Source organism: Camelina sativa, chromosome 13, assembly GCF_000633955.1.
Source record: "Camelina sativa cultivar DH55 chromosome 13, Cs, whole genome shotgun sequence".
NCBI lineage: Eukaryota > Viridiplantae > Streptophyta > Magnoliopsida > Brassicales > Brassicaceae > Camelina > Camelina sativa.
In genome coordinates this window covers 23,511,023-23,525,270 of record NC_025697.1, presented here as the reverse complement: position 1 = coordinate 23,525,270, position 14,248 = coordinate 23,511,023, and the positions used below count along the sequence as shown (strand labels likewise).

Sequence of the window (14,248 nt, the reverse complement as noted above, 5' to 3'; positions counted from 1 at the left end):
AGATCTGATCAACAACAACAAAGTCATCTTGGATGATGGAAACTATGTANGAGATCTGATCAACAACAACAAAGTCATCTTGGATGATGGAAACTATGGATTTTGGAAGTCAATGATCAAATCCATCATAGGAGGTATTGATCGTCTTGCTTGGAAGACTGTTCTAGAGAAGTGGGAGGAACCGACGATCAAGGATGAATCAGGCGAGCGAATTCCCAAACCTGAGGCAGACTGGACTGATGAAGAACAAAAGAGATCAAAGTACAACTCAAGAGCGTTACGTGCTATTCAATGCAGTGTTGGGAGAAAACAGTTCGAGTTGATTCAGGGATGTGAAACTGCTAAAGATACAACTCAAGAGCATGAGATATCCTTCAAATTCATTATGAAGGTACAACAAAAGTGCAGAGTTCAAGAAAGGATATGTTGGCCTCTAGATTTGAGAATCTAAGGATGGAGGAGCATGAATCAATTTCAGACTTTAGCTCTAAGTTGAGTGCTCTAGCATAAGAAGCCTTAACTCGTGGGAAGACTTATAAGGATCAGAAGTTAGTCAAAAAGTTCTTAAGGTGTCTTCCATCAAGGTTCATGGGATACAAAACAGCTTTAACCGTCTCTCAAGATTTAGACAATCTCAGTTATGGTGAAGTAGTCGGAATGCTACAGGCACACGAGATGGAACTTAATGGAATTAAGAAACCAAAAGGAATAGCTCTAGCAGTTAGCAAAGACATAACTGATCAAGGAGAAGAAGATGTTGTGAGCCTGCTGGTAAGAAGATTTGATCGAGCTTTAAGAAGGGTAGAACAAGGTCAAGGTCAAAAGAAGAGTAATTCATTCAAGAAGACAAGTGAAGACAAAAAGGCTGATTTACAGTGTCATGAATGTAAGGGATTCGGTCATTTTGTTCGAGAGTGTCCAACAATCAAGTTGCGAGAGGCCAAGTGCACAATCTGTAAAGGGACTGGACACACACATGAGGAATGTGTGAGTAACTCTAAAGTCAAGAAAGAAAAGTCTATGATTAGCATTGAGAATGAATCAGATAGTGATAGCAGCAGCGAAGAAGAACTCATTAATTTAGTGGCTATGGTGGGAATCACCGAATTTGAGAATGGGGAAGAGGTAACTGATTCAGAATCAGAAGAAGAAGAAGTTCTTGACATTGTTCAGAGTTACAAAGAGGTGTGAAATACACTTATTTCCCTGGGAAAGGAAAATCAAGGATTGATAAACGAAAAACTTCGCTTAGAAGCACTTGTTATGACTTTACAGAATGAATTGGTGGATGAGAAAAAGCTTGCTAAAGATTCGCTAGATCTGATGAAAGAAAAATTGGTCTTATCGGCAAAAGCAGACAAGCTTGAAGAAGAACTACTTAAAGAAAAGAAAAAATCCGCACAACTGCAATCTGAATTAGATCAACAACATAGGAAGATTCATATGTTTGCAGGAACAAAGCAACTTGACAAAATTTTGAGCTATGGGAGAACTGAGAAGACTCATAGAGGATTAGGCTTTAATGAGAACAAGGGAGCTAAATCACAGACAACCAAATTTGTATCTGCTGGAACCTATCAATCTGAGAAGGAGGTGTCTACTGGTGGTTCTAATGGATCTTTGAGTTGTTATTTTTGTGGAAAAATTGGTCACTACAAACGGTTCTGCTACAAATATTGGCAAAAGGTCTGTACATTAAAGCAACAAGGAAGGTTCTTCTGGAATAGAGTTAGAAGACAAGTTTGGATGAAGAAAACTGACCTATATCAATTAGGGTCAATGGCAGCTTCTGGATCAGGATTTAGATGCAATATGGCCATGATTACTGAAGAACAAAAAGAAACAGAACCAAGATGCGATATGGCTATGATTACTGACGAACAAGAAGACACGGAGCCCTGGTTTTTTGATAGCGGTTGCTCAAGACATATGACTGGAACCAAGAGTAATTTACAGAATATTAAGAAATTGAAAGGAGGTACAATAACATTTGGAGATGGAAGTCATGGTCTCATACAAGGCAAAGGTATAACACGTGATACAGAACTTCCACAACTTGTGAATGTCTATCTTGTTCAAGGACTGCGTGCAAACCTAATAAGCATTAGTCAACTGTGTGACGAAGGATTGTCAGTTTTATTCACAAAAACCGATTGCAAAGCACTGGATGAGTCAGGTAATGTCAAGTTATATGGTGTAAGATCTGGAAATAATTGTTACATGTGGGAGAAACAGTCAATCAAATGCTACAGTGCTCGTGGGAGTATAGATCTATGGCATCAACGACTTGGACATATGAATACAAGAAATCTTGCTACTCTTGTGAATAAAGAGATAATTCGAGGAGTACCTAAGCTTAAAGGAGAAGACAATATGGTGTGTGGTCCTTGTAATCAGGGAAAGCAAGTCAAAATTCAGCACAAAAAGGTTCCAGATGTTCAGTCAAAATCAGCTTTGGATCTAATTCACATGGATTTAATGGGACCAATGCAAGTGGAAAGCTTAGCAGGAAAGAAATACGTGTTTGTACTAGTTGATGACTACTCTAGATACACTTGGGTTCGTTTTATTCGTGAGAAGTCAGATACGATAGACAGCTTCAAGATTTTAGCTTTACAACTACTTAATGAACGAGGAGGAATCAAGAAAGTTCGAAATGATCATGGTGGAGAATTTCAAAATGAGGCTATGAAGGAGTTTTGTGAACAACATGGGATTTCACATCAATTCTCGGCACCAAGAACTCCACAACAGAATGGAGTAGTAGAAAGAAAGAATAGAACTCTTCAGGAAATGGCAAGAGCAATGATACATGGAAAACAAGTTCCTAAGAAATTCTGGGCTGAAGCTTTAAACACTGCATGTTATATAATTAACAGAGTCTATGTTCGAAGAGATACTACAAAAACACCTTATGAGTTGTGGAGAGGCAAAACACCAAATCTGAGCTACTTTCATGTGTTTGGGTGCAGATGCTACATCTTAAATGACAAGGATTATCTTGGTAAATTCGACTCCAAAAGTGATGAAGGCATGTTTTTGGGTTATGCCGAGAGTAGTACAGCATTTAGAGTTTACAACAAGCGTACAGGTTTAATCATGGAATCAGTGAATGTGGTTTTTGATGATCAATCTGTAGCTGTACGAGGTGATGATTCAGACAGTGATTCAGAACAGGTAAGTATCACTAAGGCACACAATGAAGGTTCTGAGTTGGACATTCCTGTTACAAAACCAGAAGAAGTACAACAAGTTCATAAGAATCATTCTGCATCTGATGTCATTGGAGACTTGAATGAGAAAATGAAGACTCGAGGAGTACAGATTGACTTTAGGAAGATGACAAGTTACTTTACAACTCTGGAAACCGTTTTCTATGAGTGTTGTGTCGATGATTGAACCAAAGAATCATTNAGGAGGAATCAAGAAAGTTCGAAATGATCATGGTGGAGAATTTCAAAATGAGGCTATGAAGGAGTTTTGTGAACAACATGGGATTTCACATCAATTCTCGGCACCAAGAACTCCACAACAGAATGGAGTAGTAGAAAGAAAGAATAGAACTCTTCAGGAAATGGCAAGAGCAATGACACATGGAAATCAAGTTCCTAAGAAATTCTGGGCTGAAGCTTTGAACACTGCATGTTATATAATTAACNCATGGAAGAAGAACTGGAACAGTTTGAGCGTAATGATGTTTGGGAACTGATTTGTAGACCAATAGATGTGAATATCATTGACACTAAGTGGATATTCAAAAACAAGATTGATGAGAGTGGTGTTGTGGTACGCAATAAAGCAAGACTGGTTGCACAAGGATATACGCAGATCGAAGGTGTAGATTTTGAAGAGACTTTTGCACCAGTAGCAAGACTTGAGTCAATAAGGCTGTTTCTAGGAATGGCTTGCATTCTANACCTTATGAGTTGTGGAGAGGCAAAACACCAAATCTGAGCTACTTTCATGTGTTTGGGTGCATATGCTACATCTTAAATGAAAAGGATTATCTTGGTAAATTCGACTCCAGNCCAACCCAAAGGTTTTGAAGATCCAGTTAGGCCTGAGTATGTATATAAATTAAAGAAAGCTCTTTATGGTTTGAAGCAAGCTCCAAGAGCTTGGTATAAAAGGCTAACTAGTTTTCTTATGGAACAAAATTATGGCAGAGGAAGTGTGGACAAAACTCTGTTTATTTTGGAACAAGGTGATGATATCATGATGGTTCAAATTTATGTTGATGACATTATTTTGGAAGTACTTCAAAGGAGCTGGTGGATAGGTTTGTGAGTTGTATGACACAAGAATTTGAGATGAGTCTGGTTGGATAATTAAAGTACTTTCTCGGGTTGCATATTACACAATCAGACCAAGGAATTTTTATTTCACAAAGTACCTATGCTAGACAATTTCTTAAAAAGTTCTAGATGGATAAATGCAAAGAAGCCTTGATTCCTATGAGTACTACTTTGAAACTATCAAGAGATGTTGATGGCAAGGATGTAGATGTTAAGCAATATAGAGGGATGATTGGGAGTTTGTTATATCTTACCGCTAGTAGGCCAGACTTGAGTTACAGTGTGGGTATATGTGCAAGGTATCAGTCAAAACCTAAACAGTCTCATCTTGAAGCAGTCAAGCGAATTATCAAGTATGTTAAAGGAACTGTTGATCTTGGAATTTGGTATTCTAAAGGTTCAAACAAGGTTTTAGTTGGTTACTGTGATGCAGACTATGCAGGAAGTGTAACAGATCGAAAGAGCACTAGTGGGGGATGTTTCTTTCTAGGCAACAATCTAATAGCCTGGTTGAGTAAGAAACAAAATTCAGTGTCTTTATCTACAGCTGAATCATAATATATAGCAATGGGGAGTTGTTGTACTCAGTTGTTATGGATGAAGCAGATGTCAGCAGATTATGGTATGGATTCAGGAGAGCTGCAAGTGTATTGTGACAATAGGTGTGCAATTAATATCTCTAAAAATCCAGTTCAACATTCAAGAACAAAACATATTGATGTGAGACATCACTTCATCAGAGAACTGGTTGAAAGAAAACAAGTTGTGATTGAGCATGTTGATACTGAGGAACAATTAGCTGATATTTTCACAAAAGCTCTTGACTTTAATCGATTCTCTACATTAAGAAATTCGATTGGGGTGTGTGAGATGTGAATCAGTCACATGATGGTTCAAGAACTTGTACAATAGGAGATAGGGATTAAGAATTTGGTACATGTTAAAAGTTCTTGAGAAGGTTGTTGGTTTATTATAAACTAATGTGGATTGAGAAAACCAGTGGTTATAGTGCTTAGTTTATTAAAAGAAAGATTTGCTCAATATTTAGGAGAATATTTGGATGATTGAAGTTTCCAAAGTTTTAAAATAAATCTTTTTGATGAGATATTTTTTTTTTTAAAAAAAAGGAAGTCATAAGACACTTCGTGTGTATCGAAAGAAAATATTAAAAAAAAGAGAGAATGAATCGAAGATGGTTGGGGCGACTCGAAGTGGGTTGATACGTAGAGCAAGGAAGTCGGAGATGTCTCGAGGTGATGTGGTTGTCAATCGACCTCAATTGATTGATGAGTCAAGTGGTGATGAAGAAGTTCAACCATGTGCCGTACGGATCCGACAGCGATGATGATTCATCTAAAGGAGAATCGGAAAAGAATCAAGTCAATCAAGCGGTAGATGATCTCGAAGGAGAGAATCTAAATGATGATGAGGTAGAGACTGTTGACAAGAGAAAAAGGAAGGATCCTGGTTCAGAACCTGATACGAAATTTGGAGTTGAAGAAATCTCTGTACAAGAGCAGATTGAAAGACATGCTGAGAAGCAGAGGAGCAAGAAATAGAGAGAAGTGGCATCCGCTAGCAAGAAGAAATCGGTTTGCAAGTCAAAGCGACCAAGATCTGCAGAACCAAGCTCTCAAAATGTTCGGGCTAAATCTGGGTTTCAATCTGATGTGTTTATCTCCAAAGCTGCAAAATTAAGGTATCATCAGTTCTTTTCTAGGAATTTTACGGCTGATAGACAAGTGGATATGTCTAAAAAGGATGAATTTGGGTTCATTGAGAAGATATTGTTGATAGGACTTGGTTCTACAATTTTTGATCCTTTAGTGTATACCAAAGAGATTATTTGTGAATTTTATGCCAATTTGCCAAATGGAAAGGGTAAGGATGGTGTTCAAGTGTTTGTGAGAGGACATTGGTATGAATTTTCTCCTAAGGTAATTAATCAAGCTTTCAGTATTGCACCTTTGACTAGAGCTGAGAAGAAAGCTGATACAACAGTGGATAAGTTGAGTAGGGATGAACTTGCAGAGTTTTTAAGTGGCAAAGGCAAGTCGACTTGGGCTAATTTAAAAGTTGCAGATTTACCTGAGGAGAGTGCAGCTCTTTTAATGTTGGCAGCATACAATTGGGTTCCTTCAAAACACATGAATCATCTTTCTGTTAAACGAGCTCGGGTAGTTTACACGATTATCAAGGGCATCCGGTTTGATTTTGGGCAGTTGATTTATAATCAGATTATGAACATAAGTTGGAAAGATCCTACTCGTTATGTGGTATTTCCAAGAACAATCTTTGAAACCATTAGAGTTCAAGAAGGTCCGCTTGAGTGGTCAGATGAAGAGGAAGATATGTATGCTGAGTTTTATACAAAGGATGCCAGAACAGGACATATCTATGATGTTAAGCATAAACTGATTCCAGAGAGTAAAAATTCGACACCAATATCTCCAGATAGCAGGCAACCTGATAAGGGAGTTTCTTCTACTTCTGAGATTCTTCAGCTGGGAAGCATTCGTCCACTATTGATACAGCTCAAGCTCTGCAAAGACATACGGAAGTAGTACAGAGGCTCATACAGAATCATCCACTATCCAAGATGATTTGAGATGTTTTTAACTGTTGTTTTCTCAAGCAGGGGGAGAAAGAGTTGGTCTGAGATTCTGGGGGAGTTTTTTTGTTTTGTGTTTTGGTGCTGGTCTGAGATTCTGGGGGAGTTTTGTGTTTTCATTAATGCTTTCGAGTTGTTGGTTCATTGTGTTTGTATGCTTGACTATGGTTCGGTGATCATTTTGGTTTATGTTTTTGAACGGTTGACTATGCTTAAAGTTATTTGTTTTAAGTCTAAACCAACTTCAAAATTCTTATGCTTGAGAAGCACAAAGTTAAAAAGGGGGAGATTGAAGATGCGGCATTTGTTCAAAAGGGTGAACTACTTCAGAAGAACAGAGTATTAGTACAAGAACAGAGTATCAAGTTATTTATGTCGGCATATATAAAGCTGGAAGATTTACACATGACAAGAAGGCCCAAGAAGCTTCTAGAAGATCAAAGAGCTTCATGTTTACAATAGGAATGTAAACATGAAGAAAGAGGGAAATTTCCTAAAACATAAAGAAAAAAGAAATTGTCCAATTCCTATTAAGATTAGAATAGGTAGTTTGCCCTTTGTGTGACATATGCCTAGTTCTATAAATAGGGTGCAAAAGCTGAATGTAAGCTTTAGCACAAACAAGAGAAAGTTAACCTAGCTACTAAATTTTAGTCTTTAAGAAAATAAAAAAGCTAAGAACTTAGAAAGAGCTTGAGGTTTTTTTAAAAAGAGTTTTGAAAAATTAGAAAATTGTTTAGAATAAACTTGTAAACAGATTTTCTATTAATCAAAGAAGAGTTTAAAGAAATCATTGTTTCATTGTTCAGATCATAAGTTTTCAAACTTTCAAAAAAGATTAATCACTAGAATGCATTAATAATAACTAACATTTAGTTCGTAAAAAAAATGTATGATTTGGAGGAATTTGGATACTTTCACTTAATTTTTATTTTTATTTTGCTTTCGAATTATGTTCTTTTTTCCACGCTTTTTTTTTTTAATCACACTAGACGACGTATAGATAAGGAGGATGAGATGTTGTAGAGTTGCCAGATCGGCATTCCATTTGACAAAAGAAAAATAGAGAATATTTTTTTCTTTATTCCTTTCATTAAATTAATAGTAGTAAATCCTTTTTACAATAATGACTACTATAATAAATTAAGTGGATCATCAATTCAAGGATATAAAACTTTAGTCAATTTAAAATTTGTATGCGTCAAAGGACCCACGAGCATAAGTTTCCAAATTTATTTTCAGTGTAGTTTTTGGAAATCCGTGTCCGTATCAAGACAAAGAGATATAACTATATGGCTAAATTCTAAAATTAATGGTTGATTGGATTCACCAAAAACATAGTTTCTTTTTTTGCGATTTAATGTTCTTCTGAGTTTTTAACAGGTTAAGTTTAATCCTTGTTTAAGAAGGTTGCTTTTAAAGTTAATATAATGATGAGAATAGAAAAAGATAAAAAGATGATGTTGGGGAGAAAAGAGAAATCCATTATTGCACCATCATAGCAAGATATGTATTATTTCCACACAAAAAAAATAAAATAAATAATAGTAGTAATACATTTGTGTCAAATGCTTCTTACCTTCTTTTGAGTTTTTAGTTTTTACAATCAAAAAGTTGTACGAGTCAAGTTCCGTATTGCTACTGATTCCAATGTTCCATCTCCGTTATGTAGATTTTGTTCAACAATTCTGCGCTGCTGATTATGATGTTCAATCTATCTCTTTTACACGATTTTCCAACATGTAGGATTGGGACTGTGATAGTAACTCCAATCATAATAAGCTACGTTACTTCAACCTTATCACTTTCAAAGCAGGTATGGAGTATTATTACCACTTCTAACTATATTAGACGACTGTAACAGGCGAAAAACGGTTGATGATCATATCAAACAGTGAGTGATTCCACTTTAAAAAACACAAAACCAGTAGTAGCAACTAAGCATTTGTCCCCCCGAACAAAAGTAGTAACTAAGCAAAAAACCCATTGTAAAAGTAACAAAAGAGGCCTGCGCCTATAAGGTATTTCACTTTTTGTTTAATCTTTCACCTAAAAGTCATTGATCCTTACAAGAGACAAGGATATACGGACTTAATCTGTCTTCTTGTCTTCTCCATCAATGGCTCGAAGCCTTTCAACAAGAGGAGGATGTGAGTAGTGATAAGTTGAGTACAACGGATCAGTGTTCATTGCTGATAAGTTCTCTTCCTGAAAAACCCAATCAGATAAACCATTAAAGTATGAACACAAAATTGCGGAAACAAAATTGCTGCTTTCTCTCACCTGTAGTTTCACTAGAGCCGGACGAAGATCTTTTGCATACCCAAGCTTTACAGCAAAAGCATCAGCCTGCATAAGGAACATTAACTCACATTAGTGATGAGGCAGGCAATGAAAGAAATTATGATTGCATCTTAAAAGATTGTAAGATCTTACCTGAAACTCAAATGCTCGACTAACAAGGTTGAGGCCAAAGCTTACTAGATGTTGTAGAGGTATTACAGTGTGCTGTAAAATCAGACAGGAGAAATAAGATAGGTTTTGGAGTTTTTTTTGTTACTCCCTTTTTGATTCATAACCTGAATGTCCAAAAGCAATGATAACAGACCTGAAATATGATCAAACCAATGAGGACCGGCTGTGTATCAAATCCAAAACTCCTGAAGAGATCAGTGGAGTTTCTGACAAGAGTGTATCCTCCAAATTGCAAGAAGGCAAGGATCTGCAATAAAAACATTGAGAGAGTGTCACTTGAATTCATAAGTGAAATATAGATATGAGTAGATAAGTTTTTGAACTGTCGGTTGAGACTCACTTGAACTGCAATGAACGAGTATGTAGTGTGATTCAGTTTCCAATGTCCTAGCTCGTGTGCAATAACAGCCACAATTTCATCTTCATTCTTGCACTGCACAAAAGAAGGATTATATTATGTTTCAGAACCAAAATCGGAATGTGAGTACAGCTCGCTTGAAGCATCGAAAGTGACAGTACCTGCTGAATCAATGTATCATAAAGAACAATCCTTTTGTTCTTGAAGAAACCATACATGTAAGCCTGTACGATGTAACAAGAATTATGAGCTTTCTAATGGTAATCTAGAACAGTAGTCATGACGTGATCTCAAGCATTCAAGTTCCTTACATTGCTATGGCTTGACCTTGTCGATCCATCAACAACAAACAGCTTCTTCAGAGGAAACATTAGAGAAGAAGCAAGTTTCTCAATTTTTTCCCGGAGGTCTCCATCTGGAAGCTAGACCCAAATATAGTGGATGATTAATAAGTTGTCTTGTCTGATAATAATAACATAGTAAAAAAAAACATTGATTTGTAAAATGGCCATGACAGAAATACTCACAGGAGTGAACTTGTTGAAAAGCGGTGCTATCAAGACTGGGTATATAGTCATCATCACTAGAGACAGAATAAACATGAATGCCCACAGGTAGATTGCAAGATAAGGACCTCCTTTCTGGAAAAGAGATTATAATTCCATGCTCAGAGAAAAAAATTTAACACGAAACCTTGGAGCTCTCACTCATTGGAGATTAGTCATATATGTGAAAAACGCAGAAATAAGAGAAACCAGAATCACCAAACCTGTACTATAAAAATAATCGCTGCAACAATGGGTGGGCCTAGTATGACAGAGAGAAGTGTTCCTTTGATCATGTCCCTAATGAACATCCATATCGTTTGCTGTAAACAGAATTTACAGGCATATTTAATCCACATCTCTACTAAAGGAACGCTAAGTCACAAGGTAGTGTTGGAAATACGACTTACTTTGTTGAACCCGTGCCGAGACTCAATCACGAAAGTTGAGTACAAAGAAAATGGCAAATCAGTGATCTGCATCAGAAGATAAAAGAAATATTATTATCTTAAGAAAATAGATACATTGATCCTAAAAGTATAACTGTATAAGACTCCATGAAGGGGTAATTTGAAAAACCTGTGACCATGTCATAACACCAGCCAAGAATGAAAGAGTATGCAGTATTTCATTCTCTGGGTCGAGGCCTAGCCTAGGTAGAACAGCTCCAGATATCTAAGGTACAAATGAATATTAATTTTTTTAATATAACATCTTTATATTCAAAAGGATATACTTAATACTGAAACCAGGATATGTACCTTCCAAAACCAAGGCAAGATCCCAAAGAACAAAATTGCGGAGTCCATAAGTATAGTCACAAACTCATGAACAAAGTGGAAATAGCTGTAAGAATGAAACATCCTCAGTGAGTCAGTGATAGCCTTGGCAATTATAGGAAACAAACACAATATATAAATAAGACGAAACCTTTTGTCAAGACTGTATGCTCGTGATTTCTCAAACTTTTCTTGGCTAATCACTCCAACCAAGGTTTTCGGGAGAGTTGGAAGCTTGAGAGCAGTGAGTTGCCTCAGATCCAAATATGTCTCAAAAATGTACATCACTATCATAAAACCTGAAAGTAAAAAACAGAACAGGAATATAAATGCCAAAACATCATTTTTATTTCAATAAAACCTTCTACTTTCCAATCAACTAGATATAAAAGGATCAAATGCTGTTCATATGATTAAGCTAAGTTTGACTATTTACGCCAAGCAATCTATCTATGTGAGTACAGCATAGGCTCCTGAAATATGGATCTCTTGTACTGATGGAAAGATTAAACCATTGACAGAGTTTTGATGCACCTATCTACATTCACAAAAGGTTACACAACACTAAACACATTTCAAAACAACTCTAGAAAACCCTAGTTGCTTTCAGGAACATCATACCCTAAAAAAAAGCAAGAAGATTTCCCCAAAAACTCTAACTGTAGTATGACTTAAACACAGAAAAATTTCAAGATTCTCAATTTCAAAACTGAAATGGGAGAAAAAGACTCCGACTTTTCTTCACTAAACCCTAAAAAAATTGTTGAATAGAGAGAGAGAAGCATAAATAAAGCTCCGTATACTCTAATAATACGAGGACACAAACAAGGTCACGAAACCTCAGATCAAACGCACAAGTAAGACAAGAAACAGTTCGATTAACAAAAACCTCAGATCAAGATACAAAATATCTGAAAAGATTCCTAATTTAGAAACGAGAAGCAGAGACGATGGTGTATAAAACCAGTCATGGAATCGCAACACACACAACAAAAAGAAACCAAAACCCAAACAAAAAACGCAATGCGACGAGTGAAACCGGAGAGAAGAATGTCTCAGTAAAGGTTTTGAAACTTACCCACGACGGTTTCCATGTAAGGAATCGCCATGGCTGACAAAACGAGTACCCTGAGACGCGAACGAAGAACGAGAAGCAAATCGAAGAAAGAAGAGAGAAACCAAAAAAGCTTGGGAGAGGTTTTGAGTTTTGACCCTCTTCCCTCGGGTCGGTGTGGTGTGATATGTAAAAACGACAAAAAAAAATACGGGTACGGGGTTTATAGCATATGGGCTGGGCTTTGGGCCCATTTTAAACAACCCCCCTATATTTTTATTTAATATCTCATTTGACCCTATATAATATTTCTGATAGTTAAATCTCCCCCGGATCATTTTAGAATTATAAAATATTGGGTGGTTTAATAGAAATATTCTGTTTTCTAGGGGCTCAACAAGAAAAATCCTTATCTTCAAACCATGGAACAAATTACAGAAGGTGCCACTGGTTATCTCACAAATAACCGAACGAACGCCGAGAGAGCTCAGTCTTGGTTCTCTCCTCTGCTTAACTTTATCCACTTGGAGCTTCGACCATGGCTTCTCCTTCGCTTCTGCAATCTTCTGCTTCTTCGTTTCACGGCCGTTTTCCTCAGTTAGCGGCTCCATCCTCCGCACGGATGCTCTCTCCGCCGCTCAGAAACGTGGTGAAAGTCTCGGCGTCCGAAACTGTGCTGGTCGAGAAATCTGAGGCCGAGAAAACTCAGCGGCTCAAAACCGCGTACCTCGAGAGGATTATCCCTGCGCTCAAAGAAGAGTTCAAGTACGTTAATATCCACCAGGTAACCTCAATCAAATACTTCCCTCTAAGCTCTCAAACCTAGTTTTTGTTCTGTTGAATTTGGGCTTTTTGAGGGAATGTTAGAATGGATTCTGTGAATGTCGTGTCTGAAAATATCTGATGGGTTCAGATGAGTGAAGCAGTCTAGATTTAAAGCTTGTTGTGTTGATAAAAGGTACTTATTGAGATATTTGTGTCTTGTTCTATTTTTTCAATTTGAAGTCTGATCATATTGGGCTGTTTGGGTGTGTACCATTTTCCAATATGTGAATGCGGTGTGTCGTTATGGTCTTTGATGTGTCTCTGCTTGGTACATCTTATCTACCAGGTTCCAAAGGTACAGAAGATTGTTGTGAATTGTGGTATTGGAGATGCGGCTCAGAACGACAAGGGTTTGGAGGCTGCAATGAAAGATATTGCGCTTATTACAGGACAGAAACCTATCAAGACACGAGCTAAAGCTTCCATTGCAACTTTCAAGATCAGGGAAGATCAACCGCTTGGTATTGCTGTCACTCTCAGAGGAGATGTGAGTTCCCCCCTTCTCTTGCGCTCATTCTTTGAATCTTGACTTATCAAACTTTCATATTTGAGTTCTTTTACAATATTTAGACATTTGTGATATTGGCTCTTGTGACAGGTAATGTACTCCTTCTTGGATCGTCTGATCAATTTAGCACTTCCGAGAACTCGAGATTTCCAAGGTGTGAGTCCCAGTAGCTTTGATGGGAACGGAAACTACAGTATTGGTGTGAAAGACCAAGGTGTATTCCCTGAAATCAGGTCAGTTATTCTTTTGTATCTACCCTCAAAAGCCATGAAACTTCTTAGCCAATGGTCCATCAAGATCAAGCTTGGGTTCCCTTTAGTCCAATCTTTGGTCACAACTCAGAACAGTCTAAACTCTAATGTTGGTTGGTTATTTACACTTTCAGATTCGATGCCATTGGAAAAACGAGAGGAATGGATGTATGCATCAGCACGACGGCTAAAAGCGATCAAGAAGGACAGAAACTATTGGCTCTGATGGGAATGCCATTCAGGGAAGGAGGTGGTGGCAGCACAGGTGCGATAGTGAGGAAGAAGAAACTAAAGTCTCATCATTTCGATGCTAAAGGAAAAGGAAAGGCAAAGAGATGAACATAAGCTGCCTTATTGTATGTGTATTGTCTGTCTTCTGTAAACCATTTCATGTTTCAGAAAACACCTTCCTTTTGTAATGTTTTTGTTGCATGCTTAAGATGATGATAAGAAGAGTATATTGAGTTAATTTGATAACAACACCAGGAGGAAGATGTGATTCTTCTTCTTTCATGGGTAGCACTATTAGCAAAGTTGAAAATAAATC

General features: G+C 37.2%; 3 protein-coding genes across 3 annotated transcripts; 2 read left to right on the top strand and 1 right to left on the bottom strand.

Moving 5' to 3' along the window:
• LOC104738554 lies at positions 113–3,399 on the top strand. Its single transcript, XM_010458713.1, has 3 exons — positions 113–391; positions 532–1,125; positions 1,276–3,399. The coding sequence occupies exons 1-3, from the start codon at positions 113–115 to the stop codon at positions 3,397–3,399; spliced, it is 2,997 nt and encodes a 998-aa protein (XP_010457015.1).
• LOC104737694 (CAAX prenyl protease 1 homolog) lies at positions 8,765–12,294 on the bottom strand. Its single transcript, XM_010457934.2, has 14 exons — positions 12,142–12,294; positions 11,215–11,362; positions 11,046–11,130; positions 10,864–10,959; positions 10,695–10,760; positions 10,509–10,607; positions 10,267–10,380; positions 10,051–10,161; positions 9,901–9,963; positions 9,722–9,814; positions 9,515–9,628; positions 9,343–9,414; positions 9,190–9,255; positions 8,765–9,114 (listed from the first exon to the last, which is right to left on the bottom strand). Exons 1-14 carry the CDS (start codon positions 12,170–12,172, stop codon positions 8,998–9,000), a joined length of 1,275 nt encoding a protein of 424 aa, XP_010456236.1. The 5' UTR covers positions 12,173–12,294; the 3' UTR covers positions 8,765–8,997.
• LOC104737693 (50S ribosomal protein L5, chloroplastic) lies at positions 12,567–14,170 on the top strand. The gene is made up of 4 exons (XM_010457932.2): positions 12,567–12,901; positions 13,229–13,429; positions 13,541–13,683; positions 13,836–14,170. The coding sequence occupies exons 1-4, from the start codon at positions 12,656–12,658 to the stop codon at positions 14,038–14,040; spliced, it is 795 nt and encodes a 264-aa protein (XP_010456234.1). The 5' UTR covers positions 12,567–12,655; the 3' UTR covers positions 14,041–14,170.

What these genes read in the sequence shown, in the direction of transcription:
- LOC104738554 (XM_010458713.1), top strand. Translation starts at nt 113, where the DNA reads ATGATCAAATCCATCATAGGAGGTATTGATCGTCTTGCTTGGAAGACT. An exon ending in CCTTCAAATTCATTATGAAG is followed by an intron (nt 392 to 531) that starts GTACAACAAAAG and finishes ACTCGTGGGAAG; the next exon opens with ACTTATAAGGATCAGAAGTT. An exon ending in AATTTGAGAATGGGGAAGAG is followed by an intron (nt 1,126 to 1,275) that starts GTAACTGATTCA and finishes ATGACTTTACAG; the next exon opens with AATGAATTGGTGGATGAGAA.
- LOC104737694 (XM_010457934.2), bottom strand. Translation starts at nt 12,172, where the DNA reads ATGGCGATTCCTTACATGGAAACCGTCGTGG. An exon ending in GCATACAGTCTTGACAAAAG is followed by an intron (nt 11,131 to 11,214) that starts GTTTCGTCTTAT and finishes TCATTCTTACAG; the next exon opens with CTATTTCCACTTTGTTCATG. An exon ending in CGATTATTTTTATAGTACAG is followed by an intron (nt 10,381 to 10,508) that starts GTTTGGTGATTC and finishes TCTCTTTTCCAG; the next exon opens with AAAGGAGGTCCTTATCTTGC.
- LOC104737693 (XM_010457932.2), top strand. Translation starts at nt 12,656, where the DNA reads ATGGCTTCTCCTTCGCTTCTGCAATCTTCTGCTTCTTCGTTTCACGGC. An exon ending in AGTACGTTAATATCCACCAG is followed by an intron (nt 12,902 to 13,228) that starts GTAACCTCAATC and finishes CTTATCTACCAG; the next exon opens with GTTCCAAAGGTACAGAAGAT. An exon ending in GGTGTATTCCCTGAAATCAG is followed by an intron (nt 13,684 to 13,835) that starts GTCAGTTATTCT and finishes TTACACTTTCAG; the next exon opens with ATTCGATGCCATTGGAAAAA.